The following is a 26,269-nucleotide window of genomic DNA, read 5'->3' as shown; positions in this document are numbered from 1 at the left end:
ACGCGCTATCTCAGAGTGGGGGTGTATGGGGCACGGGGGGTTAGGTGTGTGGGGTGCGGTGTTTGTGGGGGGCACGGGGGGTGTATGGGGCACGGGGGGTTAGGTGTGGGGGGTGCGGTGTTTGTGGGGGGCACGGGGGTGTATGGGGCACGGGGTTAGGTGTGGGGGGTGCGGTGTTTGTGGGGGGCACGGGGGGTTGTATGGGGCACGGGGGGTGTATGGGGCACGGGGGGTTAGGTGTGGGGGGTGCGGTGTTTGTGGGGGGCACGGGGGGTGTATGGGGCACGGGGGTTAGGTGTGGGGGGGTGCGGTGTTTGTGGGGGCCACGGGGGGTGTATGGGGCACGGGGGGTTAGGTGTGGGGGGTGCGGTGTTTGTGGGGGGCACGGGGGGTGTATGGGGCACGGGGGGTTAGGTGTGGGGGGTGCGGTGTTTGTGGGGGGCCACGGGGGGTGTATGGGGCACGGGGGGTTAGGTGTGGGGGGTGCAGTGTTTGTGGGGGGCACGGGGGGTGTATGGGGCACGGGGGTTAGGTGTGGGGGGTGCAGTGTTTGTGGGGGGCACGGGGGGTGTATGGGGCACGGGGGGTTAGGTGTGGGGGGTGCGGTGTTTGTGGGGGCCACGGGGGGTGTATGGGGCACGGGGGGTTAGGTGTGTGGGGTGCGGTGTTTGTGGGGGGCACGGGGGGTGTATGGGGCACGGGGGTTAGGTGTGGGGGGTGCGGTGTTTGTGGGGGGCACGGGGGGTGTATGGGGCACGGGGGGTTAGGTGTGGGGGGTGCAGTGTGTGTGGGGGGCACAGGGGGGTCCGGTGTGTGGGGAGGGTCACAAGGGATACTTGGGGGGTGGGGCACAGGGCGGTCAGCCCCGCCCCCCTTGAGGTACCGGAAGCGCCCGGACCCTTTAGAGGGCGGCACCGGCCGGAAGTGCCCGGCGCGCAGAGGCTGCCGCACGGGCTGGACCGGAAGTGTCGTGTCCACGTGGGGACGGGGACGCGGCGGCGGAGCCATGGGGGCGCGAGGGCAAGGTGCGGGGGGCCGCGGGGGGCGGGGAGCACCAGGGGCCAGGATGGGGGGAAGGGACGTGTGGGGGAGTGTGGGGGGCTGGACGGGGGGGGGAGCGAGGGGGAGAGGTGGGGGGGGCTGGACGGGGGGGAGGGGAGCGAGGGGGGGAGGTGGGGGGGCTGGACGGGGGGGAGGGGAGCGAGGGGGGGAGGTGGGGGGGGCTGGACGTGGGGGGAGGGGAGCGAGGGGGGGAGGTGGGGGGGGCTGGACGTGGGGGGAGGGGAGCGAGGGGGGGAGGTGGGGGGGGCTGGACGTGGGGGGAGGGGAGCGAGGGGGGGAGGTGGGGGGGCTGGACGTGGGGGGAGGGGAGCGAGGGGGAGAGGTGGGGGGGGCTGGACGTGGGGGAGGGGAGCGAGGGGGAGAGGTGGGGGGGGCTGGACGTGGGGGGAGGGGAGCGAGGGGGGAAGGTGGGGGGGCTGGACGGGGGGGGGAGGGGAGCGAGGGGGAGAGGTGGGGGGGGCTGGACGTGGGGGGAGGGGAGCGAGGGGGGGAGGTGGGGGGGCTGGACGTGGGGGGAGGGGAGCGAGGGGGGAAGGTGGGGGGGCTGGACGTGGGGGGGAGGGGAGCGGGGGGGCTGGACGTGGGGGGGAGGGGAGCGGGGGGGCTGGACGTGGGGGGGAGGGGAGCGGGGGGGCTTGGACGTGGGGGGGGGGAGGGGAGGCGGGGGGGGGCAGGTGGCGGGGGCTGGACTGGGGGGGAGGGGAGCGAGGGGGGCAGGTGGGGGGGGCTGGACGTGGGGGGGAGGGGAGCGAGGGGGGCAGGTGGCGGGGGCTGGACGTGGGGGGGAGGGGAGCGAGGGGGGCAGGTGGCGGGGGGCTGGACGTGGGGGGGGGAGGGGAGCGAGGGGGGCTGGACGTGGGGGGCCCTGCTGACCCCCTGCCCCTCCCCCGCAGACCAAGAACCAGAAGCGGGCACGGGCGGCCGCCCAGCAGCGGGCTCAGGACCAGTTCGCCAACGTCCCTCACTCCTTCGTCTTCCACCGCGGGCGCGTGGGCCGGAGCCTGCAGCAGCTCATCCTGGACGTGCGGCGGGTGATGGAGCCGTTCACGGCCAGCACCCTACAGGTGAGCCCCCCGCCCCGGGGTCCCGGCCGCCCCCCGCCCCGGGGTCCCGCGAAGCCTGCCGGTCCACGGAGGCTGGGCTTTGAATTCAAGGCTGTGCGGGCAGGACGCTTGGGTTCTGTCCCGGCTCCAGGAGGGCCGCGGGGTCTCGTGTGTTAGGGAGGAGGTGGGGTGGGAGCCAGGACCCCGGGGTTCTCTCCTGGCTCTGGGAGGGGAGCAGAGTCTCTGGGAACACCCCTTTTTAGCCCCCCAAGTGCAGGCCGCAAGCCCCGAGGTGAGCGTAGCGCGACACTTGCTGTCTTCCAGGTGCGGAAGAAGAACTCCCTGAAGGATTTTGTGGCGGTGGCGGGGCCTCTGGGCGTGACACACTTCCTGGTCTTCACCAAATCCCCCACCAATGTCAACTTCGTAAGTGGTGCGATGGGGGCCGGAGGGAAAGCCCTCAGTCCCCCAGCTCCGTGCCTGGTCAGGCTGGAACACCTCCCTGGGTTCAGTAAGGGGCAGGCCTCTCCCCATGGCTAGGAAAGGTCTTACTGGGGCCTTTGCTGATTGCTTGAGCCTCTTTGTGCCTGCCACCACCTTCCCCTACAGCCCGGTCCAGAGCACAGAGCCGGCACTGTCCGGCACTGCACCGAGCTGGGGTGCAGGGAGGCTTGTGCCTGGCTGGGTGCCCCTCTTTCTAGTCCCAGTGACGTTCCTTCCCCTGGGGGTCTCCTTTGGCGGATGCAGCTGATGAAGCAAATCTTACTGAGCAAGCTCTGTGATTTCAGTTCCAAAGTAAACGCACTGATGCCTCCGTCCCGCTGGGCAGAGCGAGAGAAGCAGACACGGCAGCCTGCTCAGTACCGGGCCCAGCCCTGACTCTTGTGTCTCTCTGTCTCTCTCCCGCAGAAACTTGTCCGTCTCCCCGGAGGCCCAACACTGACCTTCAAAGTCACGCAGGTGGGTGCTGGGCACGCTGGGCCGGGGGTCCAGAGCTGCCCCCGCCCGTTAGTTTGGGATTAGTGCGGGCCAGTTACTCCTGCCTCCTTAAATCTCAGGCCAGCTCAACTTGTGTGGGTTGTGGGTGTCCAAGTCTGTCCCTGGCCAGAGCTGGGCGTGTGTCCCCTCTGGGGGAGGGGATGCTACCCGCGCAGCGATCACGCTGCTGCCCTGGCTTCCCCGTGCGCTGTTGAGCACAAGCCGGGGATGCCAAGGGGTGAGGCCCCCTCCCTGGTCCAGCTAGTCGAGCCGAGAGCCCCCCTTGCCTCTCGCCAGCGCCCCAACCTCCCGCTCCCTCCGCCCTCCAGTACTCGCTCATCAAGGACGTGGTGTCGTCACTCAAGCACCACCGCATGCACGAGCAGCAGTTCACGCACCACCCCGCTCCTGGTGCTCAACAGCTTCGGGCTGCAGCAGATGCACGTCAAGCTGATGGCCACCATGTTCCAGAACATGTTCCCCTCCATCAACGTGCACAAGGTGGGTGCGTGGGGGGAGGAGGCACTTGGGGAGCAGGATTGAGGCCCCCCAGCCCGTGCTGCAGGAAGCATGGGGTTCCCTGGGGGCTGGCAGGGGTAGGGGGAAGCCCCGCTGTGGCTAGTGCTCATCTCTGGTGCTCACCGCCGTGCGGCTCTGCCCCCAGGTCAACCTCAACGCCATCAAGCGGTGCCTGCTGATCAGCTACAACGCGGACACCCAGCTCCTGGACTTCCGGCACTAGTAAGGGTCTGCGCTGGGGACCATCAGGGGCCAAGCACCACGACGCGCTATCTCAGAGTTTCCATGGCTGGGCACCAAGGGAGATCAACTGGGCTGTGTGAGAGGGGAAGGGAGGCTCTTGTCTCGGCAGGTGACCCCTACGCCTCTGGATGCTGGCAATGAGGGTATAGTCTGTGATGGTTCGGTGATTTCATCCTACAGTAAACGCTCTGAGGCATCCAGCGAGCCGGGAACCGGCAGGGGTGGCTGACAGACAGTGGTACCTCCTCCTTCCCGGGGGTCACCTGCATCCCCAGCAGCTCAGAGCATGGTGCTGAGCGCCTGGCGTAGAACTCGGCCCTGTCCCAGCAGCGGGGGAGAGCAGGGTGTGGCGGGGGTGGGCTGTGCTCCTTGCTCTGCTGGCTCCAACCCCTCATCTCTACGGCCTGACCAGAGCCGTGCAGTGCGTGGCGAAGTGCCAGCCCGGGAGCAGCTGCGGAGCGCTGGGTTTCGAATCCCACTGCAGTTCCTCTGGCGCTGTCTCCCTCAGTCAGTTCCCTGCCATTGCCAGGCTACCCTGGCTGGCAGACCGGCTAGCTGCTCAGTCCTGTCTGCCCTTGAGCCCCGTGATTCCTTCCTGAGCCCTTCTGGTGCACGAGCTGGGTCCCTCTCAGCCCCTCCTGCTCCCAGAGACCCCCTGCCTGCTGAACTGGTGCATGACCCCTCCCGTCTCCTCTCCCCCCAGCAGCCTGAAGGTGGTGCCTGTGGGGCGAGCAAGGCCTCAAGAAGCTGCTGCAGGAGAAGTTCCCCAACATGAGCCGGCTGGAGGACATCAGTGAGCTGCTGGCCAGTGAGCGCTGGGCCCTGCGCGCCGGGGGCCGGGCTGGGATCTGAGACACTGCAAGCTGCGGTGCAGTGCTTGGCGGCTCGGAGTCGGCCCTGCCCACTGCTCCCACTGGCAGCTCACCCCATGTCGCCCTTCTTGAGCTTGGGAACCAGGAGCTGAGTGCCCGGGGCTTGGGGACTTGCCCACCAGGCCGGAGCTAGGGGAGGGGCCTCTGAGGCTGCACTTCTGCAATGGAGCAGAGATTGGCTTAGAGCCGGGGTGGGCAGTTTGGGAGCCAGGACTCCTGGGTTCTGCTCCAGCTCTGGGAGGGGAGTGGAGTCTAGTGGTGAGAGTAGGGGATGCTGGGAGCCAGGACTCCTGGATTCTCTCCCCGGCTCTGGGAGGGGAACGGTGTCTAGTGGGTCAGTGCAGGGCTCTGCCACGTTGTGTCCTGTGACTGGCTGGGTTTTCTCTGCAGGGACATTAACCTGTCGGAGAGTGAGGCCGAGCAGGACGGGACCCACAATATCCTGGAGCTGCCCAGGCCTACGCGGGCCGGGGGAACATGAAGGCCCAGCAGAGTGCCGTGCGTCTCACTGAGGTGTGTGCTGCAGCCAGGGGCAGGGGGTGGACCCGGCTGGCAGGGCGTGATGAACACAGAGACCTTGATAGAACCGTGATCTTCAAGTAAACGTTCTGATCCGGCCATGGGGCTGCGTGGAGGCTGGAGGGCTCCACACCCCCTGCCTGCTCTGCCCCAGCTGTAACCGGGCAGGGGCCTGGGGCCGGCCCTGGTCTGATGGGTTCTGTCGCCTTCCTCGCAGATTGGTCCCCGAATGACCCTGCAGCTCATCAAGGTGGAGGAAGGGTTGAGCCAGGGCAACGTGCTTTACCACAGCTTCAGTAAGTGCCCTGCCCGACCCGGCCCCCCTCCGGGCCCCACGTGACTCCCGTTCCTGCCCCTTGAGTGGCAAGCTCGAATCCCTGGGTCCATCCCCACTGAGCTCCTCCCCCTTCCCCCCCAGTTCTCAAGACGGAGGAGCAGCTCCAGGTGGCCCTGGCCCGGAGGGAGGAGCGGCTGCGGCTGAAGGCAGAGCGGCGCTGCCGGCAGGAGGCCGATGTGCAGCGCAAGGAGGCGCAGCGGGAGGCCCACAGGTGAGCGGGAGGCCCCCCATCGCTGGGGCAGGATGGGGGTGGGCTTGAGGGAGACGGGCCAGGAACCCCAGCATGGGTCTGGGCCGGCCCTGTTCCCCGCGGTTGTGGTGCATGCTGGGAGTTGTAGTCCCCTCGGGGCCCGACGCTGGTGCTTTGGGGTGGCAGGAAGCAGAGCCTGGCAGGGATCAAGAGGAAGCAGCAGCAGCAGGGGGAGGATGGTGACAGCGGTGCTGAGGATCCTGGGATGCCGGAGGACCAGGACCCGGCCGGACCAGTCAGATGACGACGTGGAATATTACCGGCAGGAGGTGGGCGAGGAGCCTGACCAAGGTGAGTCGTGACCCAGATGATCTGTGCTTGGAGCTGGGCTGCTGGCACCGGCCCCGGGACAGGGGAGCCAGGGCCCCCGAGTCTCCATGCCGGGAGCAGCTGATGATGCGAATCTTCCTGAGCGTGTGCTGTGATTTCAGTTCAAAGTAAACGCACTGATGCACCCGGCCCCCAGCAGAGCCCCAGCCCTGCCGTATGGACTGCGCCTAGCCCCCCGGCATTGCAGTGCCTGGCCCCTGGCAGCAGTGGCCTTGCACTGGGTCTAGCTTAGGCTGGTATTGAAGCCTAGTTTTGGGGTCCCATCTTCAGCCAGCTCTGACCTCTGGAGCACGGATCCCTTGGTGGGTGGTTCTGGTAACCCAGCCTGGGGCCATCTCACAGCCCCGGCGCCCTATCTCCCCTGCCCTATGGCTGTTCCCATTCCCCACCCAAAGGGCCTTGCCGGTCCTGGATTGTGACTCTCCTCTCTGGTTCTCCCCTGTCTCTAGATCTGTTCCCTAAAAGTGCTAAGAGGAAACACGGGCCCCAGCGCTCCCCCCAGCCCAGCAAGAGACTCCGAACCAGCCAGGCTGGGGGGCAGCCTGCCAGCCCCCAGCCAGGCAGAGCCAGCCGCAAGGTGAAGCACAGGAGACTCCCTGGCCAGCAGCAGAGGGGTGAGCGCAGCCCCAGGGAGCCGGGGATCTCACAGAGGCCTGGCCAGCAGAAGGACCCACGGAGCCCCAAGGCCCACAGGCGGCAGGAAGGAGCACGGAGTCTGAAGCCAAAAGGACCCACACAGCAGGGAACCAAGCGGGGCCTTAGGGTCCCTGGCTCCAAGTTCAAAGGGCCAGGGAAGCCGGGACTGCAGAGGAAGCAGGCAGCCCGGGGGAAGGGGGTGCTCCAGAGGCCCAGGGCCCCCAAAAAGGGGTGGCACTAGCCCCTCCAGGACTCTCAACCTTGTCCCTAGACTGGGGGGTGGGTGCTGGATTTCCTGGGCTCTTGGCCCTGTGCTGGCTGGCTGGGCAATACACCCCTGCATTCCTCTCGTCTGTCTGTGCTGGTCCTGTGTTTGGGGGGGGCCCCTGCTCTGAGCCAAGATGCGGGTGCCCTCCCCTCCCAGCCTGATCTCTTGTGGACCCTACTCAGGCACAAGCCCAGTGCTGCTAACTTCGGAGCTTCTCTGGGGGCAGGATGGGATCTGTGGGTGGTTACCCCACCCTCCCTGCCCCTCCCTGAAAGGGTGGCGCAAGGCCCTCCTGCTGTGGGGGAAGGGGAGGAGCAGCTTCTGCTGCCTGCTGTGAGCAGGAAGGAACTTGCCACTGCTTCCTGCCCCCAGCTGGGCAGCAGCACCGAGCTGGGCCAGGGCAGTGCCAGGTGAGGTGCGGGCAGGGGGAGGCAACTAGCCACGGCTGCAATTCATAGCATAGCGTATGGGGTCAGGGGTGGGAAGGGGAATGGTTCTGTCCCTAAACCCTCATCCCCGGGCACAGTTGAGCCCTCCGTTGCAGCGTGAGCGACCAGCTGTGGGGGAAGCAAAGCAGGATGCTGGGGTGGGCGTGGAGACACTTCGCGGGGGCTGGCCGTGTAGCAGCCGGGGGCACTGGCCCCTAGGCTGGTGGCCCAGAGTTGCCTTCTTGGGGGTGGGGGGAGCAATTCTGGCTCTGTGGCAGGCAGCAGGCCCAGGGAGGCACATGCTGGGAAGGGGTTCTCAACCATGACAGCGCCTCTCCCCCAGGGACATGGCAGAGAAAACCAGGGGGGGCAGTTGGCTCCTGCTCCCAGTAGCCCTGCAGCAGCCTGGGGGTAGGGAACACGATCCGGGGGGCCGGCTACGGCAGCTGCGCTGGGTGCACCATGTGGCCAGTCCCACCACCTTTGTTCAAGCTGCACTGGCTGCCAGCGGGCAGGAGGTCCAGGGCCCCCCCAGCAGCAGCAAGCAGGGGAACAGATGTGGCAGGTGCAGCCTGGTCTTGCCCCCCAGCTGTGAAATTCCCCCCTCTCCCAGCCTAGGCCAGGACCCTAGGGCCACTTCACACCACACTGCGCCAGCATCCAGCCTGAAGGGGGGAGGGGAGGCAGGCAGGGAGCCTCGAACTCAGCCTCCCGCTTCCTCTGCCCCAGGATGGCAGCACCAGGCAACGCTTCCCTCAGTTCGTTCCAGCAGCAGATGTGGCCTGCGCTGGTGGTCGAGTTCTTCCTGGCCTTCGCCGGCAACGCCTTCGCCATCTACCGCTTCATGGCCCACGAGCACACCTGGCACCCGGGCATCGTGTACTCCTTCAACCTGGCCGTCAGCGACCTGCTCTACGCCCTCTCCCTGCCCTTCCTGGCCGCCTACTACTACCCGCCCAAGCACTGGTCCTACGGCCTGGCCCTCTGCAAACTCGAGCGCTTCCTCTTCAGCTGCAACCTGTACGGCAGCATCTTCTTCCTCACCTGCATCAGCCTGAACCGCTACCTGGGCGTGGTGCACCCCTTCCTGGTGCATGGCCGGCTGGAGCCCCGCCACGCCAAGCTCCTGAGCGGCGCCGGCTGGCTGCTGGTGGCCGGCCTCTCCGCCCCCACCCTCTACTTCTCGGAGCTGCAGCCCCAGGGGAACTGCACCGAGTGCCTGGGCAGCGCCACGGACGAGCAGCTGCCCCGCTACCTGCCCTACAGCCTCTTCCTGGCGGCCTTCGGCTGCGGGCTGCCCTTCCTGCTCACGCTCTTCTCCTACGGGGCCATCTTCCGCACCGTCTGCCGCAACCCCCACCTGACGCCGCTGGAGAAGCGCCAGGTGGGGTGGCTGGTGAGCGTGGGGGTGGCTCTCTACGCCGTCTCCTACCTGCCCTACCACACCCTGCGCAACCTCAACCTGGGCCTGCGGCAGCAGCAGGCCAAGAGGCAGGACAAGCAGCACGTGCTGCTCATCCACTCCGCCTACCAGCTCAGCAAGCTCCTGGTCACCCTCAACATCTGCACCCACCCGCTGCTCTACGCCGCCCTGGCCGACAGCATGCGGGCCTGGTGCAGGGCCCCCCGCGGGCGGTGCAGGGCCCCCCGCGGGCGGTGCAGGGCCCCCCGCGGGCGGTGCAGGGCCCAGCCCGCAGAGAACATGGCGCTAAAGGCCTGTGGCTGACCCCGGGGATGGAACCAGCCCCCCACCATTGTGCTGCAGGCCCACAGGACGAGCTTTGCCCCCCTGGGGCCAGCCGACCATGCAGAGCAGCGGGGTAACAGCAGCTGCTCCAGCCTGGGAGACACACCCTGCCCCCACGAGGGGGGGCTGGGCTGGGCTGGGCTCCTTTGAGATCAGCCATTAAAGCAGAGTCTGAGCCCCCTGCTCCGTGTCCTGTCACTCTCTTATAGGTCCTGGGGCCGGCTGCAGCCGCAACCCCCCTGCAAGGGCTGGGAAGCAGGCCCAGAGCCGCCTGGTTCCTGTGTATGTCACCACGCCCCCCCCCCGCTCTGCTCCCATCACATGGCCACAGGGTGCTGGAGGCTGAGTCAGGACAAGGGCCCGGCCCAGCCCCCACTCCCGCCAGCTGCATCGCATAAAGCCGTGCAGCTCAGCGCAGCCCCTGCAACCCCAAGTTTCCTGCCAGCCCCTCGCAGGCGGGGGAGGAAGTGAGACCGCCACACGCCCGGCGGGGATGAACCTTTATTACCAACCAAGTCTCTCAACAGCAGCAGCCATTCCTGGAGCAGCAGCTGGCAGGGCGCTGGCCTCAGTTGGTGGAGGGTCTGTGTGGGGAAGAGCGGGGTTAGAATGGGAATGAAGCCAGGGGTCAGCTCTAACCTCCCCCTCCCCACGCCCTCCAACCTCCCTCCGCCCCGCCCCAGATGGGGCAGCAGCCAGAGAGGATCCCGAGGGGGGTAGCGACAAGGGGACCCCCGGCATCCGTCCCAGGCCTGGCACTCACTTGGCCCACTCCACGTTGAGGATGAGGTGGTCGTAGCCAAAGCCGGAGACACCGGCAATGGCACGGGCAGCATCCTCGCGCCGGTGAAAGCTGATGAAGGCAAAGCCCTGGGGGAGGAAGCAGGTGGTGAGATCAGGGTGGGGGCTCACTCCAGTCCCTGGGACCCCCAGAAAAAAGGGACTGTGGGACAGTGCCTGGCACGGCCTGGTTCTCCCCCCTCGCCCTCACCTTGGACTGCCCCGTGGTCTTGTCCTTGGCCAGGTAGATCCTGGAGATGGAGCCGAAGGGGCGGAACAGCTCCTGCAGGTCGGTCTCCCGCGTGTCCTCTGACAGGTTGGTGACCCGGATGGTGGCATTGTCATCGGCTGGAGAGAGGGGGGCAGGTCAGGGCAGCCAGCAGGGTGGTGCTGCCGGAGCCCTGGGGACCACAGGCTGGGCAAGCGGGGAACTGTCCGGCACGAGTCACACGCACCGTGCAGGAGGTGCCGTCGGCCCCACTGCACATGGGGAAACTGAGGCACAGAGCTGGGGGTGGGACCTTGAGTCCAGGCTGCCCTCCAAGCTAGCAGTGAGAAGTGGAAAGGCTGCTGGTCTGCAGCTCAGCCCTGCCCCATGGTGGGCACCAGGCCCCAGCACTTACCCCTGCGGTTAGGCTGCATGGATTCCCCGCGGCGGCTGGCTCCATCCCGCAGACTGGGCGGGACGTACTTCCCAGTCTTGTTCTGCTGGGCCTGGACCGGCTCCGGTTCTGGGAAAGCCGGAAACATGGGGCTTTGAGCAGTGCCCAGACCCCACCCATCCCCCACCTCCGGAGACCTGCCTGCCCCTCAGACCCCACTGGGGAGCCCCCACTGCACCCTCTCCCCGGGGACCTGCCCGCCCCTCAGCCACCACTGGGGAGCCCCCACTGCACCCCCTCCCCAGGGACCTGCCCGCCCCTCAGCCACCACTGGGGAGCCCCCACTGCACCCCCTCCCTGGGGACCTGCCTGCCCCTCAGCCACCACTGGGTGGCCCTGCTGCACACACCCTGTGACCCTAAGACCGACCAGATGTCCCGTTTTTATAGGGACAGTCTCATTCTTTTGGACTTACATAGGCACCTATTACCCCCCACCCCCTGTCCCGTTTTTTCAAAGTTGCTATCTGGTCACCCTACTAAGAGCCCTTGAAGCCAGTTGGCAGAGGAGCACCCAAACGGCATTTGTAACCTCTACAATCACCAGCGACCCGCTGGCTGGTCGGGCTGCATAGGATGAGTTGTGTGCACTGAAAAGACGTTCTTAAAATCTCCTGTGGAGGCAGCAGATCAACCCGCCTGCCCGAGGCCAAGGGGTGGGCACTGCCCTGTCTGCAGGGACCAGGCTAACAAGCGGAGGAGAAAGCTCCATAGCTTGCTGACAAGCAAAGGACAACAGAAGGACCTGTGCCTCGAAGGCAACCGAAGTAACCAAGCCAGCGGAGAGGGCAAAGGAACCCAAGGCTTGGGGCTTGCCCCCAAAGGATAAGCAGCTGGCAGAGGGGCTTTGCCTGGGTTCACTTTTCAGAGGTTTTCGGGATGACGGAAGGGGACAAGGGGGGCCCCGCAGTATCCATCCAAGGGGACAAAGGGGTCAGCACCCTCTGGCTCTGCAACCCCTGGATCCTTGGCTGCAGTGAATGCTTCTGGGCAGGCAAGGTTTGGAGTGGCAGAATAGGACGTCTGCTGGAGAGGCAGGCGGGCTGGGGCAGCAGGGAGCCTCTGCACTCCAGCTGCGGGGTAACACAGGGCGTCTGGGTCTGGGCTCCCCAAGGAGAGCGGCATGCTGCCGTCGCAGGATTTACACACCTGGGGCTGGGGCTCACGCTTCAAGCACTGGCTTTGAAGTGACTCAGAGCAGAGCTGGCCTCAGCTTGGGGGTTTCTGGTGATTTTGGGTGAGGCAGTAAAACGAAAAAAGTATAAAAACGAGCAGCGGCGAAACTGCCCCAAAGCTGGAGCTGGCCAGGCGGGGGCTGCAGGAGCTGAAAGGAGAGCGGAGCCGGGGAGGCAGGAAACAGCTGCCCACCAGCGAAATATGGACTGCAAGCAGCAGCAGCCCCAGAGAAGGAAAGGCAGCCAAGCTGAACGAGGGGGCACGGCTCCCAGGTATTCCCTATCCCCATGGCACGCCCCAGTGGACCAAACTGGAACTGGGCGGGGGGGTTAGAAGAATCCATCAGCCTTTCTGATACTGAGAATCCAGCACAAGGGAGTCCCCACGCTGGGTGACCCATTTGGCGTACTTAGCGAGAGGGCGCAGACAGGCTTTGAAATACACGCATGAGCCGAGATTTCCAACAGACTCCAAACCCCCCAAAGCCCCAGCTGAGTCAGAGTGTGCGTAGGGCGGGCGATTTAACCAAGAGACAGGCAAAGGGGCAGAGTCACGCCCCCGCTGCGCTCCCCTCCACCGGCTCTCCCCACCCATCCCCCTCCTCCAGGGACCTGCCTACCCCTCAGCCTCCATTGGGGAGACCCTGCTGCTCCCCCTGCCCATCCCCTTGATTAATCCAGAGTGCCCCCACTGTACTCCCGGGCTCCCACCTGCCCTGTTCAACCCCCGTGCAGGGACTCTGCCCTCCCCGGGGAATGGGTCCACCCGCACCTCCTGGAAGCTTCTCCTTCTCGCCCGTGGACAGGCCCAGCTGCTCAGCCAGCTCCTTCTGCATGGGGCCCAGCGTGTCCTTGTAGGGGCAGCGCGTCGTCCAGTGGTCACCCTTGCAGATCCGGCATGACACGATCTTCTGCCCCTTCAGCTTGTTCATGGGGTCCTCCTCCTCCTGGCAGTTCAGGTCCTGCAGCAGACGGGGCAGGGCCGTCAGCCCCAGGAAGCCCTCCCCACCTGGGACTCCCACATCCTCCTGCCCATTCCCACCCCACTACCCCAAAGCCGGCGAGCCAAGGCTCCCCCCCCCCATCTCAGAGTAGCCCAGGGCAGACAGACCTGTCGGATGCTGTCAGAGCCCTGTGCCCCTCACCCCCGCTGGGTCCCCTCGAGATCCCATTAGCCACCCAGAGACCTACTTCACCCCCCAGACCCCTGGCCAGCCCAGCCCCCACCCCCGCACTCACCTCCTTGCTGGTGATGAAGGTCATGAAGACATCATCGCTCACTGTGGTTGTGGCCACATTGGGGCCCGGAGCATCAAACTCAGAGTTGCCGAATTTCTTCCAGTTCTGGGCGAGAGCCAATGGTCACAGTGGGTGTTGAGGAGCTGATGGGGCCATGCTCTCCCCCCCCCGCACACACACACTTCCCTGGGCCTTGCCCCCTCTCGCAGGACCTGACACCAAGTGCCCCACAGGCATGGGAGCCCCAGCAAGGCCAGCCCCTAGTAGCCCCAGGAAAGCCCCACTGTCTCTGACCCCCTGCCCCGGCTCAGCAGCCCCCACTGCCCAGCAGAGGGTTAAGCCAGGGTAAGGGCAAAGGGCTTCCAGGAGCGCAGTGGGGATGGAAGGAGGGACACAGAACTGGAGGGACAAGGGAGACCTGGCAGCAAGATGAGGGATGAGGCAGAGCCCTGGGGTGAGCTGGCAGGGCTGGGAAGGATTTCCCAGCTCCCTGCATAGACATCTGCTAAGCTACCCCCAAGGCGAACAGCCTATGCGGATTAACGCCTCGTGGCCCTGCTATCCCAGTGCGGAGCCCACTCACCTTCCGCCGCGCCACAGCCTTGGAGGCCTTCCTGGTCTCAATTCGGAAGGTGCGGATGATCTGCAGAGGAACAACAGTACCAGTCGCTGAGTGCCATGGGGGCAGGCGGGGTCATGGAGTGCCAAGGGGAGTGGTGCTGAAGCTGGGCCCGCAACCAGATGCTCCAGTTGGAGACATGCTTGGCTGCTTCGCTCCGGCTCCAGCCGTGCCTGCATTCCAATGGGGTGGAACACCACACGTGGGTGCTCTACAATTGGGGTATTCCTTGGGGGCTAGGCCTTGCAATTAGGAGAAAGCGGAGGGGAAGGGAAAAGCAGACAAAGCCACCTAGTCAGGGGAGCTCCACTGCTTAGGATATACGGCCCTGCCCCGGGGAAGGGGCTGTGGGGAGCGATCCTGCCCCCAGGATGGGAACAGGCTGGCTTGGACCAAGTGGATTTTCCAGCGGGAGCTGGGGAGGATTCCAGCCTGAAGCCCAGTGCACTGTGGGGCCCGCTCCCCAGTCCCACCACTTACCTTCACCTTGCGCCCATCCTCCTCCTCCCGGTACTCTGTGATGGTTTTGATGTTCCCGTTGATGAGCTCTTTTGGGGATGGGAGGGGACCTGCAGAGGGAAGTGGGGAGGCTGGTGAGACAGCTGCGTGACTGGGTGTTCCCAGCATAGGGTCCCACGTCCCGACTCTTACCTGCTTTCAGCAGCTCAACATCTGCACTCAGGTCCCCGCTCAGGAGGGTGTCCTTCAGCCCCCCGCTCAAGGGGGTGTCCTTCAGCCCCCCGCTCAAGGGGGTGTCCTTCAGCCCCCCGCTCAAGGGGAGGTCCTTCAGCAGCTCGCTGGTGATGCATTTGTCTGAGGAGGGGAAGCGGCTGTTATGCCACTGCGCGGTCTCAGAGCTGAGCTAACAATAGGGGTGGAGGGCTGGGAATGAAGTCCCCCCCCCACCCTGGGGATCGGAGAGGCTGCACTGCCATCCTGGTACAGGGCACACTCAAGTCCTGCAACTGAGCCCCTGGGGGACTGCATGGGCATGAATCTCACATCCCAACAGGGTGTGGGGGGCCAATGGGGAATCACCAGGTCCCCATGAAGGGGGCCCAAGGAGCAGAGCTGCCCTGGGGGGTGGGGGAAAGCCCCCTGAGCAGGCGCTGACCTTGTACTCATCCCTACAGCATCTCAGCGTAACCAGCAACGTGTCTAATCCCCGCCCCGCCCAGGTTAAACTAATGTTCCTCTCTAATTTTTTTACAACCACGTGCGAAATGAATTGTGTTACGTGCACCAATATGGAGGTGATGTGTGGCAGGGGTGGGGCCCATGGGTTCAGAGTGTGGGGGGACCTCAGGGCTGGGGTAGAGGCTTAGGTGGGGTGATGGCTCTGGCTAGGGGAGAAGGGTCAGGTGGGGCCACGGATGAGGAGTTTGGGGTGTGGCGGGGGGCTCAGAGCCAGAGGGTTTGGGTGGGGGTGGGCTCTGGGCGGGGGAGGGAAGAGGGTTTTGGGGTGCAGGCTGCCCCGGGGCTTTGGCAGGGAGACTGGACCCCCTCCCCAGCTCTCTCCCCCCAGCAGCCTGGGGCTGAGGCGCCTCTCCCGGGCCACGCAACTTAAAGGAAACTTAGGGTTAAACAGGCCAACAAGTGAAGTGTTAATGGGGGTGGACGGGGGACCAGCCTCCCCCAGTGATTTACCGGCTCCACCCCAGCACTAGAGCCGGGGCGGGGGGCAGAACAATGTGATGGGGGCATGGGGGGGCACCAAGGCCTGGGCCGGGGGCTCCGTGCTGGGGGCGGGGCTTGTGCTGGGGGCGGGGCTCCGTGCTGGGGGCGGGGCTTCTCACCGTCGTCTCCCTCCTCCTCCACCTGGTCGGCCCAGCTGGGCTTCGAGCTGCAGAGACAGAGAGAGTCAGAGGCCGCCAGCCCCCTCCTCACCCCGCCCCCCGGGGCCCCCCCCGGAGCCCCCCCGCCCCCCGGGGCCCCCCCCGGAGCCCCCCTCCTCACCCCACCCCCCAAGTCCCCCCTAGCCCCCCCGCCCCCTCCTCACCCCGCCCCCCGGGGCCCCCCCCGGAGCCCCCCCCTCACCACGCCCCCCGGGCCCCCCCCCGGAGCCACCCCGCCCCCGCCCCCCGGGGCCCCCCCCGGAGCCCCCCTCCTCACCCCACCCCCCAAGTCCCCCCTAGCCCCCCCGCCCCCTCCTCACCCCGCCCCCCGGGGCCCCCCCCGGAGCCCCCCCCTCACCACGCCCCCCGGGCCCCCCCCCGGAGCCACCCCGCCCCGCCCCCCGGGGCCCCCCCAGAGCCCCCCTCCTCACCCCACCCCCCAAGTCCCCCCTAGCCCCCCCGCCCCCTCCTCACCCCGCCCCCCGGGGCCCCCCCGGGCCTCCCCAACCCCCTCCTCACCCCGCCCCCCAAGTCCCCCCTAGCCCCCCCGATCCCCTCCTCACCCCGCCCTCCAGGGCCCCCCCGCCCCGCCCCCCGGGGCCCCCCCCGGAGCCCCCCCGCCCCCCCCGGAGCCACCCCGCCCCGCCCCCCGGGGCCCCCCCCGGAGCCCCCCTCCTCACCCCACCCCCCAAGTCCCCCCTAGCCACCCCGCCCCCCGGGGCCCCCCCCGGAGCCACCCCTCACCCCGCCCCCCGGGGCCCCCCCCGGAGCCCCCCCTCACCACGCCCCCCGGGGCCCCCCCGGGCCTCCCCAACCCCCTCCTCACCCCGCCCCCCAAGTCCCCCCTAGCCCCCCCGATCCCCTCCTCACCCCGCCCTCCAGGGCCCCCCGCCCCGCCCCCCGGGGCCCCCCCCGGAGCCCCCCCGCCCCCTCCTCACCCCGCCCCCCGGGGCCCCCCCGGAGCCCCCCCCTCACCATGCCCCCCGGGGCCCCCCCGGAGCCCCCCTCCCCCTCCTCACCCCGCCCCCCAAGTCCCCCCTAGCCCCCCCGACCCCCTCCTCACCCCGGCCCCCGGGCCCCCCCCGCCCCCTCACTCGTAGTCCCCCGTCGGCATCGCGGCGCCTCGCGCAGCAGGACCCGACTTGGTTCGCTCGCGCAGACCGGAAGCGGAAGGCCGCGCGGGGCAGCGAGTCCCAGGCTAGAGCGTCGCCGGAAGCAGGGCCCAGCAAGCAGCCCTGGCGACCGGAAGGGGAATCGCCGCGGTGCATGCTGGGAGCGGGGTGGCCGGGACGCACGGCGTGAGCCGCGGAGCCTGCTGGGACATGGAGTCCCGCGGGCCGTTAGCCCGGCACCGGGGCGCACTGCATGCTGGGAGCCGCACCTGGCCCCCGGGGGGGGAAGGGAGCCGCACTGCATGCTGGGAGCCGCACATGGCGAGGGGGGAGGGGAGAGGGAGCCGCACTGCATGCTGGGAGCCGCACCTGGCCGGGGGGAGGGGAGAGGGAGCCGCATTGCATGCTGGGAGCCGCACCTGGCCGGGGGGAGGGGAGCCGCATTGCATGCTGGGAGCCGCACCTGGCCGTGGGGAGGGGAGGGAGCACAGGTGGGGCGCCCCCTGCAGAGCTGGGCCTGTGCTGCCATGCGGCTGGTCTGGGCACTTCCAGCCCGCAGCCCCCCAGCCCCCCGCCCCGCAGCCCCCCACTCCCCCGCCCCGCAGCCCCCCAGCCCCCCGCCCCGCAGCCCCCCAGCCGAAATGGGGAGACGCCCCGGGAAGGGCTCCTGGCTGGATCCCGCTTGGGGTGCCAGCTTCGGCTGGGCGCATTCCTGGAGGTTTCATCCCCACGGTCGCTAATTCGTGGAGAGCCCCGGACAGTCCCGGGGGCCGGCGCCCCTGGATCCAGCCTCCACCATGCGGCGCGTAGCCAGGGCAGTAGGGACGCGGGCTGGGGGTGCTAGAGCCGAGCCCTGACGCGCGGCCCAGGCTGCTCCAGCACACAGGCCCCGCAGCCCCAGGAGTTCTCCCAGCAGGGGCAGAAACGGACACGAGAACCGCTGGGAACCCAGGGGCAGGGAAAATGCGTCTGAGAGAAAGTGAGCAGCTGAAAAACAACTTTGCTGAGACCCCTCGGGAGCTGCCTAGCTGCAGCCTGGTGCTGCACCTGCAACCCCTCCCCAGGGGTACGAGTCTAGTGCAGGGACAGCTCTGCCCCAGGCTGAGAATAGGCCTTAGGGGAGCTTTCGGTCGCTGAGGCAGTTGATAACCTGTCCTACCACACACAACGTTACACAGGCAGCACGAGCAGGAGCGCTGGCTTTTGTCAATTCACTGCAGGAAGCTGGATGAGTCTCTCCAACTCTCATTAAGCGTTTAGAGCCCAGCCACCCACTAACCTCCACCCAGCCGCTCCTTCCCCCTGGGAAGCGGGAAGCCAATGAAGGTGTGACCAGCCTCTCTTGGACCAGGATACTTTCTCTCTTTACAACACGAATGTAACTATTTTTCTCTTTCCTTTGAAGGGTAGATGGCAGCAGAACATGCGTAAGTCGTCATGCTGCCGTGCGGAGCGTCTGCTGCTTTCTGGGACTCGCTAAAGCGGCGTGGAAAAGGGCAGAACCTTTCCTTCTGCACCGATGGGGAGTTTGAAAGGGAACTGAAGAGTGAGGCACCCACTTCCCACTGATTTTCACTGGGATGAGTCCTTCACACCCAGCAGAGCCCCTCTGAGAATCCCAGCCTGCGTGGCCTATACTGCCCACACCACACCCACAAGCTACCTACCACACAGCAGTCTGCCCTTCGCTCCTGACCCCTTTTGGATCAAGACTTGCATAGAAGGCACCATGAGAGTTCTGGATTAATCGCTTGCAAGGCCCAAACGGATCACTGTGATCATCTAAGGAGCCTGAACCACCCTGTGCAGGGCATTTCCTCCAGCAGAGCTTTTAGAAAACCAGGCGGTCCTGATTTTAAAAAAGCGTTCGGTGATGGAAAGTCCACCCCAAACCTTGGGAAGTTGGTCTGGGGTTAATTACTCATTGTGAAAAATGTACATCTTATTTCCAGTCTGGATGTCAAACTCTGAAGCTCTCTGGGACAGCTGAGTGCTGATCTGCAACGTCCCTTGGAAATAAAAGGACACTACATTTCCCCCTGTAGCTAACCAGGCTCTGTAACCCTAGCATCCCACTGGGCAGGTTTATTGACGAGACTAAGACAGACAAGAGCGTTGTTTGAACAAACACTCGAGGGATGTTTCTAAATGAGGAAGATCCAGGGAGCCCGGCTCCCATGTTCTGAAGCAGGTTAGTGTCCAGTTTCCTTTCGGCAGCTATTAAGAAATGCACCACAACCCTACAGATCGTGTAATGTAGCTAGGATACAGGGGTTCAATCATCCCAGGACATGGGGGGGTCAGGGCCAGATTCTCAGCGGGGGTAAAGTGGATCGGGTGTAAAGGGAAGTTTTTCTGACTGTGCCGCTCTGACAGCCGCCTTCGTGGCCGACACAGCGGAGGAGCTGGAGAGCAAGAAGCAGGAGCTGCTACAGCGTGCACAAGAGTCCGGCCGGAACAGGCGCAGGCCAGCCCAGGCGTGGGGACGTGCACCACACACTCACCGGTGTGTCTCAGCACATTGTGCACGTGAGACGTGGTTTAAGGATGCACAACGCCACGGCAACAGCCAGCTTCAGTTAGCCAAACCCCGTCATTCCTCCCTTTGTGGACACAGCACAGCCTCCGGGTGGCAAACAACAGGTGAATGCTACGTGTGTGTGACCAACCCCCAAGAGGAGCTAGTCAGACATCAGTCCTGAGAGTCTGCCAGACCCGTAGCAAACGGTGCTGGACTTTGCTCCTGTTAAACCACATATCCCCTTGACCCTGGGGCTCTTCTCTGTGTCCGTGTGGGAGGCCTAGCGAGCGCCCAGCCAAGGGCCGACTATCTCCCACCCTCACCTGCGTAGACAGCCCCACGAGCAAGCAGTCCCGCTGGAGTCCAGTGGAAAGCTTTAGAGACACGAACTGGAGATTTACAGCGCCTGGTCTCCTTACAGGCACATCTCGCTGCTCAGAGGCTTCCCTCCCCAGCATTCTATGGGATGTCCTACATGGTCAGGCCCCTTCTCCCAGGAGCAGCCCCCACGCGCCACACAGACACCGTGGGGACCTCATCCCCAGGAACGCCGCCTGTCGGGAACCTCAGCGCTGCGTGGGGCAGAGGCGGGGCATTACTCACGGACGGTCGCACGCAGGCGTGTCTGGAGGAGAGGTGGCGGCATGGAAGTCGTGAAGGAGGGGCTCCTCAGCCACGCACACTCCAGCCAAGCAGCGGCTTCTAGTCACTACCTAGGCTCTCCTGGTTCTTAACACGCACAGAGCCAAGGCTGCCCCTCGCTGCACAGCCTCCGATGCCAGGAAGGGGAAGCAGGAGAGACACCCAGGGTATAATTTATAGGAGAGATTTATTTGAAGAAATATTACAACATATAAAAACTACATAAAGTATTAATTTCCACTTGTATAAAGTGGTTGATTATTTTCAATACAATGCATAATAAAAACATCATCCTTAAAATCCAGAATGCACGGTGGGGGCACTGCACAGCCGATCACTAAAATGATTATTAGTTGATAATTTGACCATCACATACAGCTTCCAAGGTCAGCCAAGGAGATGAAGACTGGTCATGAGTGCAGCTGAACGGAGACAGACCTCATCATGTCATCAAACAAAACAAACAAAAATCAGTGCATGTTTGGGAGTCCAGGGGCCAGGTGGGAGATTTACACGCTAGTCCATAATTTCCATCTTTTCTGGTTTGCTGTTATCTGTGAAGGAACAAGAGACACCATTGGCCTAGCAGCCCCTCCTGTTACATTCAGCCAGTCACGCTAAGGGATGTTCATCCCCTGCCTTCCAAAAGTTGCCACCAATGTGACCTCCCCACCTAGAGCTGCTCTGATGGACACGAGGGGCAAACGCCAGCACCAGCTGGAGAGTAAGACTTGATCCCGGGAATGAAATGGTCCCAAAAAGGGCCAGTTATTAAAAGGCAATTCCAGCTTGGTACGGCATCAAAGCCCAGCGTGCCTTGAACACAAAGGGGGCAGTAGTTACTGAGAGCAGTCAGCTGTAAGTTACAGAACTGAAGCTCCCCTCGATAACCGAGATGCGCCAGGCAAAGTGGCTCATGCCCTGGCTGGTTTGGGCCCGCAGGAGGGCAGCTGCATTGGAGCGTATAGTAGTGAGCACACACCAGCTAGAGTCCACGTGCCCCGAGATACCTGTGGCCTCCTCTTTCACTTTCGCCAACACACACGACTTGATCTCCAGCCCGATGGATTTCGCCAGAGGCGGAGGCACGGCGTTACCAACCTGAGAAGAGAGGCAGGGGAGCCATGAGCTCTGTGCAGATCCGGGCCACGTTACATCGGGAAAGAGCAGCACGGCTTTCATGGCCTCTGCTGCAATCACCCGCCCAATGACCCCATTCTGAGCCAGCCTCTCTCCTTCCTTATCTGGGCATCCTGCTTGCAAACAGGAACCCAGAGTAGCTGCCGATTCCCTGGCGAAAGGTCCTTACCTCAGCCTTGCGTTAAAGACCGGGGCTCTGACCCTCCATCAGACTGCACTTTGTGCTGTAATTCACACTGGCCCCATGGGAGCACGTCTACAAGCCGATGTGAACAGAGGAGTGGGGATGGAGGACTGGCCCTGCTGCACCATACCTACCAGGTGCAGGGGAAACCGGGCTCGCCCAGCACCTTGCTCTGCAGTCACCCACCTGTCTGTGTTTGTCCAGGACGTTGCCGAAGAGCCTGTATGTGTCCGGGAAGCCCTGGGATCGCGCGCACTCCCGCACGCTCACCACCCGGTGCTGCTCCGGATGAAGCACTCGGCCCTGGGAAAGGGGACGGGGACACTGAGGCAGCTGTGAGTTCCCAGCCCGCAAAGGCCAAAGGTCGGTCGGACGGCAGCGAGAAGGGGTGCTGCGGTAGGTGCTGCACCGGACCCTGCTGCACACGCCCCCAAGGGCCGTTGAGTTTAGACTCAGCACAAGAGTGGATCTGGCTCACGGGTGATTTAGCCCACAGCGACCAGCTGTGCAGACATCTCCCTGCCCCCTCTCTGCACCCGAACAACGGAGCCCCCACATTCATGCCCCTCCCAAAACGCAGCGGCAGCCACGGCTGAGCCCCAGCCCACCCACAGGGCTTACCAGCTGCTGTCGGGGACACGCTCACGCACCTGTTTGCCCATGGGCTCTGGGTTGGTGACGGTGGTGCTGAAGAAGCCATCCCACTCTAGCCTGCCGTACAGCCCGGCCCAGTGGTTGTGCCGGTTGCCGGTGTGGGGCAGGCACCAGGGGATGAGGGTGTTGAACTGTCGGTCTGCAGGGTCGCACGGTTTACCTGCGGGAGGGAACAGAGCACAGGGATTTCCTCTGAGCTACGGGCCAAGGAGCAGACTCGAGGGGAGGATGGCTAGGAAGCTGGGCGGATAGCCTGGTTCCCTTACGTCCCATCCCAGTACCCAGTGCAATGGGCCCTATGAATTTAAGCAGCACAGAACTGACACATTTTCCATCCCCAGTGTTTATCCTGTGGAACTCATTGCCACAAGATGGAAACTGAGAACAAGGACGAGACATGGGTCTGAGAAGAGCAGCTGCAGTCTGTGCTCCTTAGAATGAGGAGGGCTCTCAGACTTCGAGGGAGGAACTAATTAGCAGCCCCCCTCTCCCTCCTGCCCGCCAGCGCTGGCGCCCACAGGGTGACAGACCCTGCAGCAGCCCCCAGCGGGCACCCCCCTGTACCTTCCGCGCAGGAGCACACCCCCCGCAACGCTCCGGTGCTGCTGCGCCCGTTCTTCTTCTCGTGGTGAGTGTACCGCAGCTTCCGGGTGGCGGGGCCGTCCGACAGCCGCACCTCGATGTTGGGCAGGTCGCGCCAGTCCGAGCCCGGGGCCAGGGGAATGTGTCTCATCCGAGCAGCTACCAGCGCGCTCATATCCTGCAAGGTCAAGCCCGGCATCCAGCATTACCCTTCCACCGCAGCTCACCCGCTGCCGCCCCACGGCCGGGTCTCGGCACACAGGGCACTGCTGCTGCTGGGTACCCAGGGGCAGGTAGAGGCAGGTTAGCCTGGGGTAAAAGCTGGGGGCCAGGACACGAGGCCCTGGGTTCCATGCTCTCCTCTGTCATGGCATCTCTCTGGGTCTCAGGTCCCCCGTCGGTAAGAAGGGGTAATAACTCCACCCGTGGCTGCGGGCAGGGCTGGTCCCTCGCGCTGTCTGCGAGGGCCCGGCCCAACAGGGGCTTGATCCCCGTTGGGGCGTCTGGGTGACACTGGCCCACCGCGAAAGCCCTCACCTTGCAGATGTGATCCCTGAGGATGGGCTGATACTGCGAGCCCCTGATCTGCCTCTGGAACCAGGACTGGGGCTCCCCGTTGTAAGAGATCTCGAGGGCCGAGGCGCCGTTCCTGATCTCCGGCAGGTCGGACATGGTGTCCCGGACCGTGATGGTTCGGAAGGGCCCCGAGTACGTTCTAGGAGGAATAAAGGAAGCTGTCACCTAGCCAGTCACAGCTCGCCCCTCGCGGCACTGCCCGCGCCCCTTCTCACTGACCAACCCACTTCACACAGGGGAACACCTGGCATGTCTCAGAGCAGCTTGTTCCTCTCCCGGGCGTTTAGAGCCGTCGCTCCGGGGGCCCCGTCCACACTCCAGGCCTGGGTGCGGCACTGCCAAGGACGCGCTCACCTGGTTATATTGCTGACAAACTTCTTGTCGTCCACCACGACGCTCAGCTGGCAGGCCCGGGGCGCGAACACGTGCAGGGGCTCAGGGAACATGGGCAGCTTCTCTCCAGGAGCCGCAGCGAGGACGATGGCCCTTCGGCGTGTCTGGGCCACGCCGTACTGGCCCGCCTGGACCGAGGGAGAGCGTCCTGAGCAAACGTGAACGTGGGCTTGCGTCCCCTGCAGCCCAGACAGGACCATGGCATCCTGAGCCTGAACGCACCAGCTGCCGGGAGAGCGGCAGGGTGGGAACAGCCGCTGGGGAGCAGAGCCAAAGGGCTCAGTGGGGCAGTGTTCCAGCCGTGGAGTCCCTGCTGCAATTCTGGCCCAGAGGGGAATGAGTTTGGCGGGGGGAGGGAGGGTTAGCTCGGCAGAGTCTCTGGCCATCGGAGTGGGGCACCCACCCCACCCCCCCAGATCCCGGCCGGCGCCTGGCTCCTACCTGCAGCACCCCGAAGGTGCACTGGTAGCCCATTCGCACAAGGCACCGCAGGGTGAGCTTCAGCACCATGGAGCGCTTGAAGGAGACAAAGTTCCTCACGTTCTCCAGGAGGAAAAACCTGGGCCTGTAGTAGTCACAGTAACTGCACGGGGCGGGGGACAAGCGAGATTAGAGACAGGGGCTCCTGCCGGGCTAGCAGACAGACCCCTGGAGCCAGTGCCACAAACTAACCCTCCCCCACTGGAGGTTTGCCACAATTCTGGTGACTCTCTCATGCCAAAACGCCCAGAGCTTTCAAGCCCCTCTCAGAGGGAGGGCACAGGGCCATGCGAGTCTCCCGAGGTTCAGGGGGGTGGGGGAAAGAGAGAGTCGAGTCCACGGGTAGACGAAGCGACCAGCCTGGGTCTGCTGAATCCCAGTCCAGTGCCCTACCCCTGCTCCTCCCGCCCTACCCCACTGATGGTTACATGGCCGTTGAGAGAGTCCTCAGCAGCCCCTTCTACCCTCGCTCCCTCCTGGTGGACAGTTCAGTCATTAGAGCAGAGGGCTAGGGTTCCTGGGCTCTTTGAGCTTGGGGCAAGAACCAGCCCCACACTGTTGTGCCTCAGTTTCCCATGAATGTCTAGTCCTTACCCTAAGGTCAGAGCCCGCCAAGCACAGGTCACACGAGGCCCCGGGAAGCCTCCTTGGGAGGAGAGGTGGGGCCCAGAGCCCTGGCAGCACCTGCAGACCCAGTTTGCATTTCCCTGGCGGGGCACGCCCGGCCAGAGCCCACCTGCTCCGATAAACATACGCAGGGGGCTTCTCAGGTGCGCCAGCAGCACCCAGGCATCAGGGGACGGGCAGCCAGCGGGAACGCCTGGCCCCTCACCTGAGAAAGGAGACCACCAGGGAGTTCTTGAACTTGGAGTAGGTGCGGGAGTTGAAGCGGTTCATGCCACTGAAGCCCTGGCAGGGCGGGCCACCACACAGCATCTCCACATCCCCCTTCTGCGGGAGCTTCTGGCCCAGCGAGTTGGTCTTCTCGCCAGACATGACCAGCTTCAGCAGCACGTTGCAGTCCTCAGTGAACACCGTGGTGCCGGGGTTATTGAGGCGGAAGGCCTGGGCGGCTGGCTCCCACATCTCGATGGCCCACAGTGTCTCTGAGATCCCTGGGGACGGAAGGGGAGCAGAGGGCGTTAGACCCGGCAGGCGCCTCTCACCAGTTCCACCCAACTCAGCTCTGTCATTTTCAGGGAGCATGTGTGTGTGGCTGCGAGAGGTGGTGTGGTCTAGTGAGCGGAGCATTGGACAGGGACTCAGGACACCTGAGTTCAATTCCCACCTCTGCCACTGACCTTGGGCAAGTCCCTTTCCCTCCCTTGTGCCTCAGTTTCCCTCCAGCCCCCGGGTCTATCTGGGCTGTGAGCTCTTTGGCCAGGGACTGATTCATACGAGCATCTGTGCAGCGCCCAGCAGGAGAGTGTGGGGGTTGTGTCCGGAGGCAGGAAATCAGCCATGGCACTCCAGGGCCTGCTCGCAGGAGGGCAGCCTAGACTAGTGGCTTGTGACCCCCAGGTGGTCGTGGTCGGTGAGTGCTACAATCTACTATAAAGTAAAGCAAATCTTGCCCACCCCGTTCCCTCCCCCTGCTTCGAGGTCCCGTATTCTCCGCCACCCTCGGGAAATGCACATACATGCCATCGGTTACTTGCCACTGTTACGGTAAACTTAAGGGGGTGAGACACGTTTTGCTTTCAAAAAAGGGGCTGCCCACCTGCAAAAGCCAAGGAACAGGGGGCCCCTCTGGGACTCACCCGTGCCGGGACCTCCAGGCACCACAGTACTAGAAATAATTCACACCAAAGAGAGGCAAGAACGAAGGGTCCCCCAGTGCCCTGGATCTACCCCTGGACCTGCCCCCACCCCCTCTCCTTGCCTGCTTGGTGGAATCCCTCAGACAGGCCCCCACAGCCCGAGAACACATCGAGGGTGCGCAGTTTGGGCAGCTTCACCTCGGCAGCCTCCTGTTTGCTTTGCTCCAAGGCAGACACCGACTTCCCTTTGCCTGTGTGGAGAAAGGAGAGACCGTTTGTGCCGGCACCCGGCAGCCTCTCCAGCCGCAGTCAGGAGGGGGCAAGAACTCCGGGTCAGTCACTCTCTAGCAGGCACGCATGGATCTTAAGACGAGCAGAAAGGGTTAAGGGGCTTCTCTCTAAAGGGCGGGCTGGCACCCAAGCCGCAACAGGGGAGAGAAGAAACACGAAACCAGCACAACAGCTTGGGCAGATGCCAGGCTGAGCTCCTTGGGGCAGACAGCGCCTCGACTCAGAGTCTGCGCAGTGCCCAGCCCCGGGGGGCCTGGGCCATGACGCGGGCATCTGATACAGGAAACTACTCTAAGCTTTGGGAAGTGGGTTACGGTTTCACATCGCTGGCCCTTTAAAATGCTGCGGGAGACACACCTGTACCCTGCATGGCTTAGTTCAAACCGGCATTTC

The 26,269-nt window shown here is 64.7% G+C and overlaps 3 protein-coding genes across 10 annotated transcripts in view; 1 reads left to right on the top strand and 2 right to left on the bottom strand.

Moving 5' to 3' along the window:
* Nucleotides 1-937: 937 nt before the first annotated feature.
* Nucleotides 938-9,415, top strand: LOC140900962 (uncharacterized). The gene is given in 20 exon segments (XM_078849709.1): nt 938-1,025; nt 1,956-2,126; nt 2,430-2,531; nt 3,015-3,065; nt 3,413-3,481; nt 3,483-3,584; nt 3,748-3,824; nt 4,549-4,572; nt 4,574-4,653; nt 4,847-4,866; nt 5,127-5,169; nt 5,172-5,230; nt 5,454-5,532; nt 5,655-5,784; nt 5,950-6,051; nt 6,053-6,114; nt 6,603-7,020; nt 7,333-7,467; nt 7,829-8,003; nt 8,117-9,415. Coding segments are annotated over 19 exon segments (2,853 nt in total). The 5' UTR covers nt 938-1,025; nt 1,956-2,096; the 3' UTR covers nt 9,212-9,415.
* Nucleotides 9,416-9,719: 304 nt separating this feature from the next.
* On the bottom strand, nt 9,720-16,744 carry EIF3G (eukaryotic translation initiation factor 3 subunit G). The gene is made up of 11 exons (XM_073319030.2): nt 16,636-16,744; nt 15,503-15,549; nt 14,358-14,519; nt 14,187-14,275; nt 13,671-13,730; nt 13,088-13,192; nt 12,621-12,810; nt 10,636-10,743; nt 10,224-10,360; nt 9,996-10,102; nt 9,720-9,816 (listed from the first exon to the last, which is right to left on the bottom strand). The coding sequence occupies exons 1-11, from the start codon at nt 16,653-16,655 to the stop codon at nt 9,801-9,803; spliced, it is 1,041 nt and encodes a 346-aa protein (XP_073175131.1). The 5' UTR covers nt 16,656-16,744; the 3' UTR covers nt 9,720-9,800.
* A 3,240-nt stretch (nt 16,745-19,984) lies between these two features.
* The window catches only part of DNMT1 (DNA methyltransferase 1), a 32,881-nt gene continuing 26,596 nt past the window's right edge, over nt 19,985-26,269 (bottom strand). For 5 of the 8 annotated variants that reach the window (XM_073319026.1, XM_073319025.2, XM_073319020.2 and 2 more), the window contains 10 exons: nt 25,708-25,836; nt 24,658-24,940; nt 23,787-23,928; nt 23,307-23,524; nt 22,914-23,091; nt 22,359-22,554; nt 21,791-21,954; nt 21,327-21,443; nt 20,827-20,917; nt 19,985-20,370 (listed from right to left, as the gene is read on the bottom strand). In XM_073319026.1, coding sequence (XP_073175127.1) covers nt 20,333-20,370; nt 20,827-20,917; nt 21,327-21,443; nt 21,791-21,954; nt 22,359-22,554; nt 22,914-23,091; nt 23,307-23,524; nt 23,787-23,928; nt 24,658-24,940; nt 25,708-25,836 — 1,556 coding nt within the window. In that variant the 3' untranslated portion in view covers nt 19,985-20,332. Of the gene's footprint in view, nt 20,371-20,798; nt 20,918-21,326; nt 21,444-21,790; nt 21,955-22,358; nt 22,555-22,913; nt 23,092-23,306; nt 23,525-23,786; nt 23,929-24,657; nt 24,941-25,707; nt 25,837-26,269 lie in introns of all 8 variants that reach the window. The other 3 variants (XM_073319028.2, XM_073319023.1, XM_073319022.2) reach the window with 2 other exon arrangements.

Source organism: Lepidochelys kempii, chromosome 20, assembly GCF_965140285.1.
Source record: "Lepidochelys kempii isolate rLepKem1 chromosome 20, rLepKem1.hap1, whole genome shotgun sequence".
Taxonomy (NCBI): domain Eukaryota; kingdom Metazoa; phylum Chordata; order Testudines; family Cheloniidae; genus Lepidochelys; species Lepidochelys kempii.
The sequence above is the reverse complement of the archived record's forward strand: the minus strand, read 5'-3'. Positions and strand labels throughout refer to the sequence as shown.

Bases quoted from the DNA above. Each gene is read 5' to 3' on its own strand.
- EIF3G (XM_073319030.2), bottom strand. From the start codon at position 16,655: ATGCCGACGGGGGACTACGA. The intron at 12,811-13,087 runs GTGAGTGCGGGG...CGTCTGCTGCAG, and splicing joins CCTTCATCACCAGCAAGGAG to GACCTGAACTGCCAGGAGGA. The intron at 10,103-10,223 runs GTGAGGGCGAGG...TTCCTCCCCCAG, and splicing joins AGACCACGGGGCAGTCCAAG to GGCTTTGCCTTCATCAGCTT.